Source organism: Clarias gariepinus, chromosome 8 (assembly GCF_024256425.1).
Source record: "Clarias gariepinus isolate MV-2021 ecotype Netherlands chromosome 8, CGAR_prim_01v2, whole genome shotgun sequence".
Taxonomy (NCBI): Eukaryota; Metazoa; Chordata; class Actinopteri; order Siluriformes; family Clariidae; genus Clarias; species Clarias gariepinus.
Window position 1 is genome coordinate 4,691,227 of NC_071107.1, and position 14,913 is coordinate 4,706,139.

General features: G+C 38.6%; 2 protein-coding genes across 3 annotated transcripts in view; one reads left to right on the forward strand and one right to left on the reverse strand.

Moving 5' to 3' along the window:
- Positions 1-8,745, forward strand: part of galnt7 (UDP-N-acetyl-alpha-D-galactosamine: polypeptide N-acetylgalactosaminyltransferase 7) — a 28,768-nt gene extending 20,023 nt beyond the window's left edge. For both annotated transcript variants that reach the window (XM_053502117.1, XM_053502116.1), the window contains exons 7-12: positions 2,453-2,570; positions 2,716-2,838; positions 3,448-3,666; positions 3,860-3,958; positions 5,591-5,716; positions 7,750-8,745. In XM_053502117.1, the coding sequence (XP_053358092.1) occupies positions 2,453-2,570; positions 2,716-2,838; positions 3,448-3,666; positions 3,860-3,958; positions 5,591-5,716; positions 7,750-7,887 (823 nt within the window). In that variant the 3' untranslated portion in view covers positions 7,888-8,745. The remainder of the gene's footprint in view (positions 1-2,452; positions 2,571-2,715; positions 2,839-3,447; positions 3,667-3,859; positions 3,959-5,590; positions 5,717-7,749) is intronic.
- Positions 8,746-10,066: 1,321 nt separating this feature from the next.
- On the reverse strand, positions 10,067-12,285 carry hmgb2a (high mobility group box 2a). The gene is made up of 5 exons (XM_053502704.1): positions 12,151-12,285; positions 11,318-11,482; positions 10,930-11,078; positions 10,665-10,839; positions 10,067-10,585 (listed from the first exon to the last, which is right to left on the reverse strand). Exons 2-5 carry the CDS (start codon positions 11,462-11,464, stop codon positions 10,418-10,420), a joined length of 639 nt encoding a protein of 212 aa, XP_053358679.1. The 5' UTR covers positions 11,465-11,482; positions 12,151-12,285; the 3' UTR covers positions 10,067-10,417.
- Positions 12,286-14,913: the final 2,628 nt, after the last annotated feature.

Consider the following 14,913-nt stretch of genomic DNA (forward strand, 5'->3'; position numbering starts at 1 on the left):
ATTTTTTTTCACTGTGCCATTATTTATTTAACAAAAATAAAGCCAGAAAGGGGTAAAAATGTGTGCAATACCTCCTTAAGGGTAAGTTGCATTCAGTTGCTGCTAATCATCAGCTTTTGATTAACTGATCTTCAGCAAGTGTGCATATCTCTATAAAAAAAAAAGAAGTTTTGGCAGTTTGCTAATCTGGAGCAATCGGGTGTGTGGTAATACAATGCCTAGAGGAAAAGACATGTTAAAGCAGTCGTCTTATAAAAGCAATGGTTGCTGCACATTTAATCTGGAAAAGGGTTATAAAACAATTTCCAAACAATTTGGAGTTCAACAATCTACCGCAGTGGCCAAATGTTTTGAGAATGACACAAAATTAAATTTTGCCAGGAGTAAAGCATCCTGAGACCATTTGTTTGTGGTTGCTTCTCAGCCAATGGAGTGGCCTCACTCACAATTTTGTTTAAGAACCCAGCCTAAATAAAAAATCATTCAAAAACATCCTCCGAGAGCAACTTCTCTTATCCATCCAAGAATAGTCTGGTGATGAAAAATTGCTTTTTTCAGCATAATTGAGCTCCTCACCATAAAGCCAAAGTGATAACTAAGTGGCGCAGGGAACGAAACATTGAAATTGGGTCCATGGCGAGGAAACTCCCCAGATCTTGATGCCCTTGAGAACGTCTGGTCAATCCGCAAACAAAAACCTACAAATTCTCCAATCTTTAATGCAGGAAACTCCAAGCATTGATTATGCAATGCAGGATGTTGATGGATAGCAGGTCTTGGAAAAAAAAATGGGTCAACACTGCAGATATTGACACTTTGCTTAAACTTAATGTAATTGTCGATAAAAGGCTTTTGACACTTATAAATTGCTTGTAATTATACCTCAGTATATCAGAGAAACATCTGATACAAAGATCTAAAAACAATTAAAGCAGCAGACTGTGAAGATCTAAAACCTTTTGGCCAGGGCTGTTCAGTGAGAACACCAGCACATTCACCCCAAGATCAGACCGGGTTATGCTCATGAAAATACAAAAAACTATGTGCTATATCTCGAACCCTACAGGCCTCCCTGAGCATGTTTAATATTAAAGTCCATGACTGCACAATTAGAAAAAGACTGAACAAGTACAATTTGCTTGGAAGGATTGTCCATGAAACAGTGTCCTATGGACAGATGGGACCAAAGTGAAGTTGTTTGGCCTTAATGTCCAGCACCATGGTTGGGGAAAACAAACATTTTAGCACAAAGACCTCATACCCACTGCCAAGCACGGCGGTGGATGTGTGATGATTTGGGCTTGTTTTTGCAGCCACCGGACTTGGCCAATTTGCAGTCATTGTGTCGACCATGAAACCATCCAGAACTATTTCGAAAGAATAAAAGAATCAGGGTTTTTGCAATAGCCTAATCATAGTCCAAACCTCAACCTCATTGAACTGCTGTGAATGAACCCTATCAGAGCTGTGCATAAGCAAATGGCCAAAAACCTTAATGAACTGAAGCAATGTTGTAAAGAAAAATGGGCCAAAACAATGTGATAGACTGATAAAGTCATACAGGAAACGATTACTTCAAATTATTGGATCTACCCTGTGAGTCATTTGTAATTGCAATTTTTGTTAAATAAATAATGGCACAGTGGAATAAAAAAAAAAGTTCTATGTTATTCATTTGTGGTTGTTTTTGCCTAATACTAATACCCTAAATCAGGGGTTACTCATTTTTTAACAAGACTGTAACACCAGACGCATGTAGGTGTCGTCTTGGCCCTTACCCCTGTAAGTGATACTGTCCTAGCTTTCTAGGCACACATTTAAGCCAGGCCAAGTAGTCTAAGCTGAAATTTTGAATAGCAAATTAGCATTTCCATGAGCGGCGAGTTCAGCATCTCACTGCGTGTCCATGACTGCAGCTGTATGATCTCTGTGTGTGTGTGTGTAACGCATGAACGCACTGTGTGCATCGTGTGCTTATTTTAGTTATATCTTTAGGCTTTTGAATTCTTTTTTTTTTTTTTTTTTTTACTGACAATTTCTATATTCTGCTTCAAAGCCCTAAGCAGTGTCCAGTCTCTCAGGAGATGCAGTTTTCGTTTCCATTCAGCTCGTAAAGCCCATTTTACACCACTAATGACGCATTACAGCAACTTTTTAGTTCAGTATGTTCTGTTTCAGTGCTGTCCCACTGTATTGTATTAACTTGAATGTGTTTACAATTTATAATAGAGCACATTATTTTTTTTTGAGCATGAATATTGTACTTTCTAGATTTGCTATAAAATGGGCGTAGTTAAATGTCTTGGATGTGTTTTCCGGAAAGCAAAAGCAGATTAGTTGAGCTTCTTTAAGGACTGTGTCTCCTGAGACAACTGCATTAGGGAATATACATAGTATATGAGGTTCACCATCCCTGTTTATGTGTGTGTGCACGTGCACATGTGTGTGTAAGGTCTCCTGCGATGGCTGGTGGGCTGTTTGCTATCGAGCGAGAGTTCTTCTTCGAGCTGGGCCTCTATGACCCCGGTCTCCAGATCTGGGGTGGAGAGAATTTCGAGATATCTTACAAGGTAAAGTCATTATTTTATTTTTTTCTTTTGTTGTACTTGCCTAATAATGAATTATGTCCAGACTGTGTTTTATGTTGTGTGTGTGTGTGTGTGTGTGTGTGTGTGTGTGTGTGTGTGTGTGTGTGTGTGTGTGTGTGTTGGATAGATCTGGCAGTGTGGAGGACAGCTTCTGTTCACTCCTTGCTCCCGTGTGGGACACATCTACCGTCTGAAGGGGTGGGCCGGAAACCCGCCCCCTGCTCATGTAGGCTCCTCCCCCACGCTTAAGGTCAGGTTTAAACTAGGAACCTTTTACACAATTTTTTTTTGGTTGTTGTTTGTTTATGCTCTTGTTCTGGATATTAGTGTCTTTAAAGGTTTACAGTACTGAACAAAAGTCTTGATCCCCCTCATTCTATAATATTTTGCTTCCAAATACTAGAACCTTATTGTATTTGGCTCGTTTGTATTTGGATGCTTTTGGCTCTCATTATTTTCAGTCCCTGTAACTATGCAGTTAATGCAAGGGAATGTTTTGGAATGGTTTGGTTAAGCCACGCATTGAACTATAAATCATTCAAGCATAAAAAAACATCATGCCAAACTTAAGGCATGAACCAGTGAGAAACAGGTGCAGATGATGACAGATGATCAGGCTGGTGATTAATATACTGTTGATTCTGAATGCTGAGTGGTTGGAACAGAGGGTGAGAAATGAGGTAGTGGCTGAGATTGATGTATAAACAGGCATTTTTAAATTGTTTTCCCTCTTTTCATTCCTACTTCCTTTTTTTAATGCCATGTATTTTAATATGGCTATAGACAGGGTTAGGGTTTTTGTTATTCAATACTAAAACTAGATAAGATGTTCAAGATTTTTATATTTTTTTTGGTGTAGAACTACGTGCGGGTGGTGGAGGTATGGTGGGACGAGTATAAGGATTATTTCTACGCCAGCCGACCCGAGACCCTTACCCTGGCTTACGGAGATATCAGCCCCCTAAAGAAGTTCAGAGAAGAGCATCGCTGCAAGAGCTTCAAGTGGTTCATGGAGGAGATCGCCTACGACATCCCCATCCACTACCCACTGCCTCCCAAAAACGTGGAGTGGGGCGAGGTGCGTAGCTCTTATCTTTCAGGCTCACATCAGAAAAACAACAGTGTTGGGGAAAAAAAAACCACAGCCAGTTCTTCTTAAGATGCAGTAGAGTTTAATGAGGTGTATGTTGAAGTGGGCGGAGCCTAGTTTGTTTATAAAAGGTTGCTGATTGCGGTGAGTAACAGTATCCGGTGCTTATCCCTGCTTGCAGATCCGTGGATATGAGACAAGTTACTGCATCGACAGCATGGGACACACCAACGGGGGGAATGTGGAGATCGGACCGTGCCACAGGATGGGCGGGAATCAGGTGAGACGCGCCAGCATTCACATCTCAAGCTTAACCCCGCCCCCCTTTATTTCTTTTGTAGAGAAATAAAGCACTTCAGAGCAAGTTGTAATAGAAAATGAATCAACTTCTGGGTGGTCATAATCATAATAAAGCTTTATGTCACACTATCTAAAACCATAAAGTTGGCTATCTTCCCATAAATTCAATTCAATTTTATTTATATAGCACTTTTAACAATGGTCATTGTCTTAAAGCAGCTCCACAAAAATAAAAGAAATTCATTAAAAAATAATAATAAAAAAAAATAAAGGAAAAAAAATTAATAAATTGTTTGTGTGAGAAAAATGTGTCTAGATAATAATGATATGAATGAATGAAATGTCTCTGATAAGCAAGCCAAGGGTGACGGCGACAGTGGCAAGGAAAAACTTCCTGAGATGGCAATAGGAAGAAACCTTGAGAGGAACCAGACTCAACAGGGAACCCATCCTCATTTGGGTGATAACAGATAAATATGATATAACATCATGTGTGTTATGCAGCTGAAAGTACAATATAACAGAAACTCTTAAAATTAACATGAAGTCCAGTTCAGCATAGGGATGAGTCAGTAGGTGCAGAGGGCAGATGGGGTTTGGATCACTGGGAGCACAGGAGCAGGATGTGTAGCTCCAACCATCATAAGCAGAATCCAGCTGGAGCTGGTCCTTCTCTGGATGCCTCAGGATCCTCGCAGGGTTGGCCTTTGTCTACTAAAGCTGGTACAATCTCCAGATGCCTCGGGATGGGTAGAAAAGTACAGAAAAGATGGAGAGAATTAGCGTAGTTGCCATTCAGGATAGGTGTACTGAAGTATGAAGTTATGGGATGAGTTACGCGTATGCCAGATTAAAGAGATGCGTCTTGAGTCTACTTTTAAACTGGGAAACTGTGTCTGAGCCCCGAACACTGTCTGGAAGGCTATTCCAAAGTTTTGGAGCTAAATATGAAAAAGCCCTACCCCCTTTTGTAGATTTTAAAATTCTCGGAATTACCAGAAGTCCGGAGTTTTGTGATCTTAAGGAACGTGGTGGATTATAGCGTATCAGAAGACTGGTTAGGTATGTGGGAGCTAAACCATTTAAAGCCTTGTATGTAAGTAATACTATTTTGTAATTAATTCTAAACTGAACAGGTAGCCAGTGCAGGGATGATAATATTGGGGTTATATGATCATATTTTCTGAATCTAGTGAGAACCCTGGCGGCTGCATTTTGGACTAACTGTAGCTTGTTCTTTGAGGATGCAGGACAACCACCTAGTAATGCATTACAGTAGTCCAGTCTGGAGGTCATGAATGCATGAACTAGCTTTTCTGCATTAGATACGGATAAGATGTTCCTAAGTTTGGCAATATTTCTAAGATAAAAAAAGCCTGTTTTTGTCATATTGGAAATATGATTTTCAAAGGACAAGTTACTGTCTAATATTACGCCCAGGTCTTTTACTGTTGAGCTAGTAGTAACAGTACAATAAACACATCCCACACTAGAGTTTTATTCTTTGCTCTTTAACATTAAGAAACATAATAGATGAAAGCCTTGTACTCATACCATTATGAAAAGCTGCAGCCGATCCTTTGTAACTCCAATACGGCTGTGTGTTTTGCAGCTCTTCCGCATTAATGAAGCCAATCAGCTGATGCAGTACGACCAGTGCCTGACGAAGGGCACGGACAACAGCGTCATCATCACACACTGCAACCTGAAGGAGTTCACCGAGTGGAAATACTTTAAGGTGAGTCCGAGACGTGCAGATTGTGTCCGGACATATCTGATAAAATCAGTAATAAGATGCTTAAATTATGTGCTTTTTATTTCTATTTTTTCTAAGTGACGTTTATTGATGGATGAATGAAGTAAAAAAAAAAACAGGAAGTTATATTTGTAATGCTAAATGATGCATAAAAATTATATTTGGAAACACCAGGCTTGTACAAATACTACATGATATGTCTACGATTAGGGACTGTCAGTTTAAGAACTTACAGTATTATCAACTCAAAATTATAACACAAAAAAACTCAACTAATTCTTAAATTAATGACAAATTTCCAACTTCAGGTACATTACCTGTAATAAATTGCATAAAAATAAATGTATAAAAATAAAAATATAAAAATGTCTTTTAAATAACTATAACAATTTCTTTTTTTTGCAGTTAATTGTGCAGCACTACTCAAAACAATTAAAAATCAATTCAAATCTCTCATTTGTTATAGAAATACGATGGATGTTCGTCAACCCGAGACTTTTGATTGTGCAGAATAACAGAGTTTTGAGATAAAAAAAACTCCCTTTATATCTCTAATTATTCCCTTTCTACACTAATGTACTTATCCCAGTGTTTCACTAGTGCTTGAATAAAATCAAATTAACTTTCCTCGGGATGCCATGATCAGAATGCCTGTTACATGTCTGAAACACTAGCCTCCCAGGAACTCCTTGAATTGTCTTGGACACAAAGGCCTGGTTCGCCAAAAGCATTCTATTTTTGCAGGACAATGTGCAAACTCATTCTGCCCACTGCACCACTTGCATATTACAGGAACTTGGCTGGGAGTTATTGCCACGCCCCCTGTACCTTTCTGACCTTGCTCCAAGCCATTTCCACATGTTTGGGCCATTAAAGCAGTTAATGTGAGCCCTTGATAGTATCCAGTCACTAGTAAAATATAGGGCTTAAGTGGAGTAGTGTAGCAGGGGTTTATATAGAAAAAATAAAAGTTTTTCTCCCAAAACTGTGTTCTGTTATTCTGCACAATCAATGGTAAGAATGTTTTTAGGTTCATGTTTGGTAGGAGGAAATATATTCCAGGTAGTCCTCGAGCTACAAACACTTGAGTTATAAAATATCCACAGATACCAACGGACCACGGTTCAACTACACTGAAGTAGCTCACGTGTATTTTACAGAAAATCGACACTGCAGTGCACCGGATACCAATATTTGCAATTATATAAAATATTTTCAGTGAGTAAGTAAATGTATAAAATGTCTTAAGTCCGGTATATTGTATATATATGTGTGTGTGTGGGGGTTGGCAGAAATGAGTCGGCCTAGTCGGTTTTGATGAATCAGTCCGGGAGCACGATTATAGAAAATGTCTGTCCTGTAAAGAGTTCACAGTCCAATACAGTGGAAAACAGTTCTAAAAACAAAATAGTGTCCAGGATTCCTTTCACGATTAAAACGCGCAGACAACACTGTTACAGTTCACTGTAAGATTAATTTCCGTAGACGCAATTATGCTTTTTGGCCATGTGATGGCAGTGTGGGTAAAGGGGACAAATTTAGTATCTTCGTGTCAAAGGTGTATAAGACTCATTTGTCAGACTTAAGAACAAATCGGATTTATGGCATGCTCCCAGCATGGAAGTCGTTCGTAAGTCAGGGACTACCTGCATATGTAACTTTTAACTAGAAAGACATTAGCTTTAAATGAAACATCTCCTGTCTGGACATTGTGTACTCACTCTTTACTCTTTATTTTGTCCTAATGCATCCTTTAAAGGTTTCACAGTGGACTTTTTCTTTAACATGCTGACAGGTCTCAAAGCCCCCCCCCCCGGAGATTGTATGTGTTTATGCTCCAGCTGAAATACCCTTATATGCCCTTAAATGTTTGACTGAACCTTCGCTTTAAATGAAACGCTTCCTTAAGCCGACTCTTGACACATCCTTTAATGTTCACTATTTCACCATTTTAATCCTTATTGCTTATTATGGTCTGTGTTTGTTGTGCGTGTGTGTGTGGATGGATCTTTCAGGACCTGCACCGGTTCACGCACATACCCACAGGAAAATGCTTAGACCGCTCGGACGTTCTGCACACAGTCTTCCTCTCCGACTGCGATAACAGCAAGAGCACGCAGAAATGGGAGATGAACAACATCATGGCGGTGTAAAGCCGACGCCAAGGCCGACGTTGCACAAACAGAACTCAAACCTCACCCAGCTTCTCCTGCACCAGGGGTCGGGAGTGTAAATACAGCTGACTGAAAAAAAAAAAGAAATTTCATATTTTTACGTCATCTCCAGTAACGAGGCCATGTCACGATATCGCCATCTTTATTTTTATATGTAGATGTTTTACTCCATGGTGGATGATGTTTACAGGTGTTTAATCTTCAGTGTTGTAGGAAGACGCACATGTGTGAAGATGAGCGATCTAATACCACTGATTTTAACTCTTCACGGCTCGCCTCTTGACTTCCCTCCTAGTGGGAGGTTTTTTTAACACGACACTGGGATTTATTTTTCTTCTTCTTTCAGAAAACTTGTCACTCCAATATTCTGCTTTTTTTTTTTTTTTTTTTTTTTAGCACAATTTTAAATTTGACAAGCTGCTTTCTTTTCTTTCATTTTAAGGGGGATTTTGGGATGATGAATATAACCTGGAAAGGGCTTACGAGGCAGAGGGTAATCATGGAAATAAGAGGATATATTTATTATTATTTTTTATCACGCTATGTTGATGTCTGCTTTGAATCAGGAATGTTTAATGCTATTTATGTACGTGAAATCTTTCTGATTTAAACTTGAGGAGAATCACTGGATGAGCACTGTCGATGGTGAAAGGCATGGCGTCAGCTAAACAAAAAAAGAAAAACACCGTGTATGCTATTTTTTTGTACAATGTAAATACGAGCGTTTCTAAATTAACATTTTGAGATGCAGTGAGCCTCGGAATGAAGGTGTAAATATCTAACTTGTTAAATTATCACCACTGTTTTCTCAAAAGAATAAATTGAGCGTTTTTACCATTTGTTGACTGAATAGATAATTTGTTATTGAAGTGTACTCGAATTTTAGTGGAAATAAAAGCTTCATGCGCCAGTGCATTTAGTTTCAAAATATCACACACACACACTGGAGCTGATTAATCGTTATTCTAACAACTCTAACAAACGAATGCAGGTGCGAAATCAATCAACATTTACAGAAGATGTCATGCACAGTACGGTGATAAGACTCGTGGTAAAAAAAAAACATTTGTACGATCCAAATGTTTTAAAGAAAAGAATTTGTAAGTCTGTGGACGATGATCCCAGTTGAGGTGGCTCAGAGCTCACTGCAGTCCTCCCCATGAATGTTTAGCTAGTTGAACTCCGGAGTCTTAAAAATCGACGAATATCTTGTCACCAACTTGCTGAAATGACGCATCTGTATGTGAGAATTGTACATAGTCGTTTACTAACACATTTCCAGATGTTTGGGCCATTTAAGGATAAAAAATTTTTTATGGTATCCAAGCACTAGTGAAATACTGGGATAAGTGCATTAGTGTAGCAGGGGATTATATAGAGAAATAAATGGAGTCTTTACTTATTCTCAGTCACCTCTCAGTTGTACCTTTTTAAAAAGAAAAAAAGTTCAGAGTGGCCCAAAAGGCTGGATCCATAAGCAGAAATTTGTAAAGGTTAAACAATGTAGCTCCAATTTAGGGCCTCCTTACTCGTGTATACACTAAATACAAGACTGATACAATCTGATATGTATCATGATTCTTTTGTGTTAATTCATGTAACACCACACTTTACATTGTGACATGTTCACAGTATGACATAACCGGTGATGTTGCTGCCTATGTAACACTTAAAATTGCATGGTAAAAGAAAAAACAGTAAATAGCATTCCCATACACAAGTGTAAGGGATACACAGCTCTCTCTCTCTCTAAATAAACCAATTCTTATTGAGAGTAATCACAAAAAAAAAAAGCTTTTAGTTTGCTAGGGGGCCTAAAGATTTGACTTCGGAGCAATGGAAAAAGGTCATGTGGTCTGATGCATCCAGATTGACCCTATTCCAGAGGTAAGAAAGGAAGTGCATGAAAAGTGTCATGATCTGTGGTTGCTTCCGTAGCTCAGGTCTTGGCTCAGCAACATTATACGGCAAATAGAAAAGGAAATGAGCTGTTATTATAGGTTTGCCTGCCAGACAAAACAGGCATTTTTCAGGACTCAGGAGTGAGTGTTTCTGGGAACATGAGGAATCATTTTCACAGGACTGGACACTAGTCACTACAATCATTTTAAGGTGTTGATTGAGCGGTTGTGTCACAATCAGTAAAGAAACCATGAGATCATAATATACAAAATTTTATTATAAAAAAAAATGGCTACAGAATATTTCAAAGCTCAACATCTAAAATTTTTTGAGGATTAATCTACACAACAGTGTTCCTCATTTTTTTTTCCAAACAATGCCAGTGGAAACAAATTTCATAGACAAGAGAGAAACCACAGCTCGAGAAAAAAAAGTTAAAGGCAGTGCTTAACAAAACCGGCTGATAAATTTACAAAACAGTACATGACCTGAATATGTATTTCATCTATACACATCTCTGTACATGTTTTGAGAGGAAAAAATATTTTTTGTAAATGTGCTTTTTTCACATTGCTTTGCAAACAAAAACACAAAATTCCTGATAAATTTAATCGTCATCATCCATGTCATCATCGTCCTCCTCCTCGTCTTCATCCTCCTCATCATCATCGTCATCATCGTCTGTGACTTCTACCTTCTTGCCTGCTGGCCGGCCTGGTCCACCTTTCTTCGCACCATCGGCCTTTCCTCCCTTCACACGATACGCAGCGACGTCCTGAAAAGAGAGGGGACATCAGCAACCTTGACAAAATAAAACAAATATGTAGGGGATGGGTGTAAAAACAAAATTTTACCTTCTCGTATTTCTCTTTCAGCTTCAGAGCCTTCTGCTCATATGGAGATTTATCCTTTGCTGTCAGTTTGGACCACTGCTCACCCAGCTTCTTCGCAACATCACCGATAGTGAAGCCGGGGTTCTCGCTCTTCACCTTGGGACGGTGATCAGAGCAGAAGATGAAGAAAGCTGATCTACAATTTAAAAAATAAAAAGAAACACAGAAATTAAAAAACAAGATCAATCTTGTACACATAGAAATTAATGACATGCTATGAACATACGGAGGCCTCTTGGGTGCGTTTGGGTCCTTCTTCTTCTTGCCCTTCTTGGCACCTTTAGGTGGCACATAGTTTTTCATCTCCCGATCATAACGCACTTTGTCGGTTTTGGCCAATTCCTCAAACTTTGATTTCTCCTTTGGAGACATGGTCTGACGGAGGGGAAAGGAAAGAATTAAAAACAATTAACATTTGTTTTTCGAATCACTTACTTGCCTGTATTTTTTCTCTGCAGACACTAGAGGGCACTCTAGAGCTGTAGAATACGACTGATAAGCAACCAGGAATTAAAAACAAAAACAAGAGCTCAACCCCCCAATGACTCCTTTCCTCAAAGGAGAAAGAGAACGAACCGCCATTATGACTTTTTTTTCACTTAAAAACTCCTCACCTTCCATCTCTCGGCGCATTTCTTGGAGAACTCTGAGAAGTTCACCGACGTGTCCGGGTGCTTCTTCTTGTGCTCCTCTCGGCAGGTCTGCACAAAGAAGGCGTAGGACGAAGTCTTCCCCCTCGGCTTATTCGGATCTTTCCCCATGACGTTCCAAAAACAAGTCTGAAAAGTTATAAAAATATATTTTTAGATAATTACAATCAATTAAGTTTCATTAAAAACACAGAAAAACAACCGTACATTAAAAACTCACTTGTTCGCTAACGCCACAGAGGCGCAGGTCTAAACTGGTTTTATCCGATCATCGAGTTCCTGCTCAGTTTCCTCAGAACAATAAACAGCCCTCCATTTTTTATTTCCCGCCTAAACTTTTGACAAGCGACCGCACGGCGTAACGAAAACGAATTGCACTCGTGTAAAATACTGAGTTAACTCGTTGAAATTGCACAAATAATATTTATAAGCAAAACTTGCTCGAGTTTAAAGCAGCGAGCTTGACTTTGGCGCGACTTTCGTTAGCTACAATGCTAACAGAATTTACCTCAGCACTACATGGCGCGCGCGCGCCCTCACTAACGTAACAACGCTACAATTATATACGTCTATATTTACACACTAAGCTAAAGAAAAAAAAACGTATTTAAAATGTAATTACAATGGATCAAATGTTAAACAATTTATATAAATAATTTAAACAGACCTGGGTACTTTTTTAAACAGAAAAAAATATTAAGTTTTTTTTTCACTATTAGAATTACCCACAAACATTCATTTTCAAAGCAGTAATTTGTTTTAATATAGATACTCCTACTTAAGCCTTTAAAACTCACCTGTACGTGTGTAGAATATTCCCTCAGTTGAGTACACAAGCAGAACTTCTTCCCCAGGTGCTGTTTTGTATGTAGTACAGGACGTACAAACTTGATCAGAGTGCACCCACAGCTCCGCCCTTTGACGCATCAATGCGATTGGCTGGAAAACGTTCAAAAATAAAGTGCGTTCATCTTATTGGTTGTTGCGTGCATCCACACGTACCTCACGTCCCCCCTCCCCAGAGAATAAACGGTTAACACCCAGACTGTGTCCTGAAACAATCTCCGATTGAACACGTAGTGCATTGTGTAGTAAGAAAGATGCGCCATATGTAGTGCACTTATACAGAAAACAGCGTGAGATTTGAGATACGAACCACAGATGACGATTGAATCGTCATGGATTGCTATTGGTTGAGAGATGGATTTTAAAATGCCTGGCGGTTGTGTTAAATTTTGTGTTTCCGGAGTAATGATTATGTTAAACGTTCAAAGAAAGAAAAGTTTTATGAAGTTCGCAAAGTTTTTTCAGTGTTTGGTGAAAATGTGATATTAAATGGCTCAACATTAACATGGCGTCTGGTTTATTACACAGTTGTTTTTGTTTTTAATCTGACGCCATGTTATGCGCATGGTTCACTAATGGCGCGAAAAAAAAAAAAGCCACAAAGAAACCGATGATGGCAGGATGGATAACCTGAGTAAACAAGTTCCTACTGTTTACATTTAAACTGCCAAATATATTTAAATGTATCACTTAATTAAATACATAAATCATTACAGTGCATGATGTAATTGGGTTGATTAACAATATGGTCAAAAGTTTGGACACATTCTGACTCGAAGATCTTTCCAGATTTCTTTTTTTTCTACACTGTTAAACAAATCTGAAGGCATCCGAAATATGCAACAATCAAACAGTTGATGCACTATACGGACAAAAGTATTTGCACAAACCTGTCTATTCTTGTTTTAATCAGGCACCTTATAGTCCTTAGTGAAGGACAATCTTAATGCTTCAGCATACGCAGACATCTTGAACAATGCTATAGTTTATAACTTTATGGCAACATAACATGGGGAAGACTCTTTTCTATTCCAACATGACTGTGCCCAACTGCTAAGGCAAGGACTTAAAAGACATGATTTGATGAATTCCGTGTGGAAGAACATGACTGGCCTGAACAGAGCCCTGACCTCAACCCCATCAAGCTCCTTGGGGATGAACTAGAATAAAGAGATTGCGAGCCAGGCCTTCTCATTTAACATCAGTGCTTCCTAACCTCATAAATGAATGGGTATGAATTCTTACAGACATTTTAAAATCTTGTGGAAAGCCTTCCAAAAAGAGTGGAAGCTGTTATAGCTGCAAAAGTGGAACCAACTACATATTGAAGTATATCCATTTGGATAAAATATCATTGCAGGTTTGGCCAAATACTTTTGTCCATATAGTGTATTGAGATATGCGCTCTATGCTCTGTTAAGTCATCATAACGGCTCTAATCTAAGGTGATGTTTATTAATCGGTGATTTCTGAGGGTGGTAACTCTAAATGAACTTCTCTGCAGCAGAGGTAAGTTCTGTTCTTGCTTTCCTGGGAAGGTCTTCATGAGAGCCAGTTTCATTGCATTGCTTGATGGGTTCCTGCAATTTGTGAGGTATGGATTGGAATAGCTGACCTGTTGTTGTTATTTAATTACATAATTCCACATGTGTAACATATTTCATAGTTTTGAGTAAACACAGTATTCTTACACAATTTAGTATTGAACACAATATTGGGCCACCTTCACACTGCTCCAACGCTTCGGCGGATATATTATTACCTCACTGTGTGACATTAAAGGTGATGATGACGACAATGTCTACTATTACATTCGATCTCACTGCCAATTGTTACACAGTGAGGGCCGTCCGCTATGCCGGGGACCCAAACACCAGCCAATGGTGGCAGGCCAAGCAAAAATTCTGCTTTATAATTATGGTGTAACAGCTTTGTCCTCATGCAGATCCTGACACCAGTTTGTTGATGACGCTACCTACTTTTATGGTCAGTGAAGAACACCTGTGACACGTTCACAGTATGACACAGAAGTTTATAATTTACTCATAACTTGCTATACTATAAAGACATTGTAAATAGTATTGCACTACCCATAATTGCTGCTCATAAACTCACTAATGTACATAATCTTTAAACACTCTGGATTGAACTATTCATAACTGTTGCACATATTGTATATTGTATATAAAACCTTCCTCATTCCACTCTCCATAAACATTTGCACACATCAAACCTGGAAAAATAACAATCGTCTACAATTATCTTCATTCCATCTACCCATAATCATTGCACTCAGTGTATATAACTGCTCCTTTGTGCACTGTTTACATATGCAAATTATTTATCATAGTATATACCTACTGTCAATCACTGCACCCACCTATAATCATTTGCACTCATTGTATCATTCCATCACTGTTTACTGTTTACACATGCAAATTACATATGAAAATAATTTTTGCACTGAGACAATTGCACTTCTGGGTAGACTCTAAAGTTGAATCTAATCTAAAAGGCAGATGATACAAACATTGCCCGCGATCCCTAATATCACCTGCCAAACAAACAAACAGAATTCCGGTTTTTATATATGTAGAGAAATTGTCTAATTTAACATTTGCTTGTAGTGAATACAGCAAGTAGTGCAAAGTAACACTTTTAAGCAAGTATTGACTAAGTAAGAAGGACTAAACCATCATGAGCATGACATTAAA

Coding starts and splice junctions, on each gene's coding strand:
- hmgb2a (XM_053502704.1), bottom strand. CDS start 11,464: ATGGGGAAAGATCCGAATAAGCCGAGGGGGAAGACTTCGTCCTACGCC. Junction 11,079..11,317: donor AATGCGCCGAGAGATGGAAG/GTGAGGAGTTTT, acceptor CCCCTCCGTCAG/ACCATGTCTCCAAAGGAGAA. Junction 10,586..10,664: donor TGAAAGAGAAATACGAGAAG/GTAAAATTTTGT, acceptor CTCTCTTTTCAG/GACGTCGCTGCGTATCGTGT.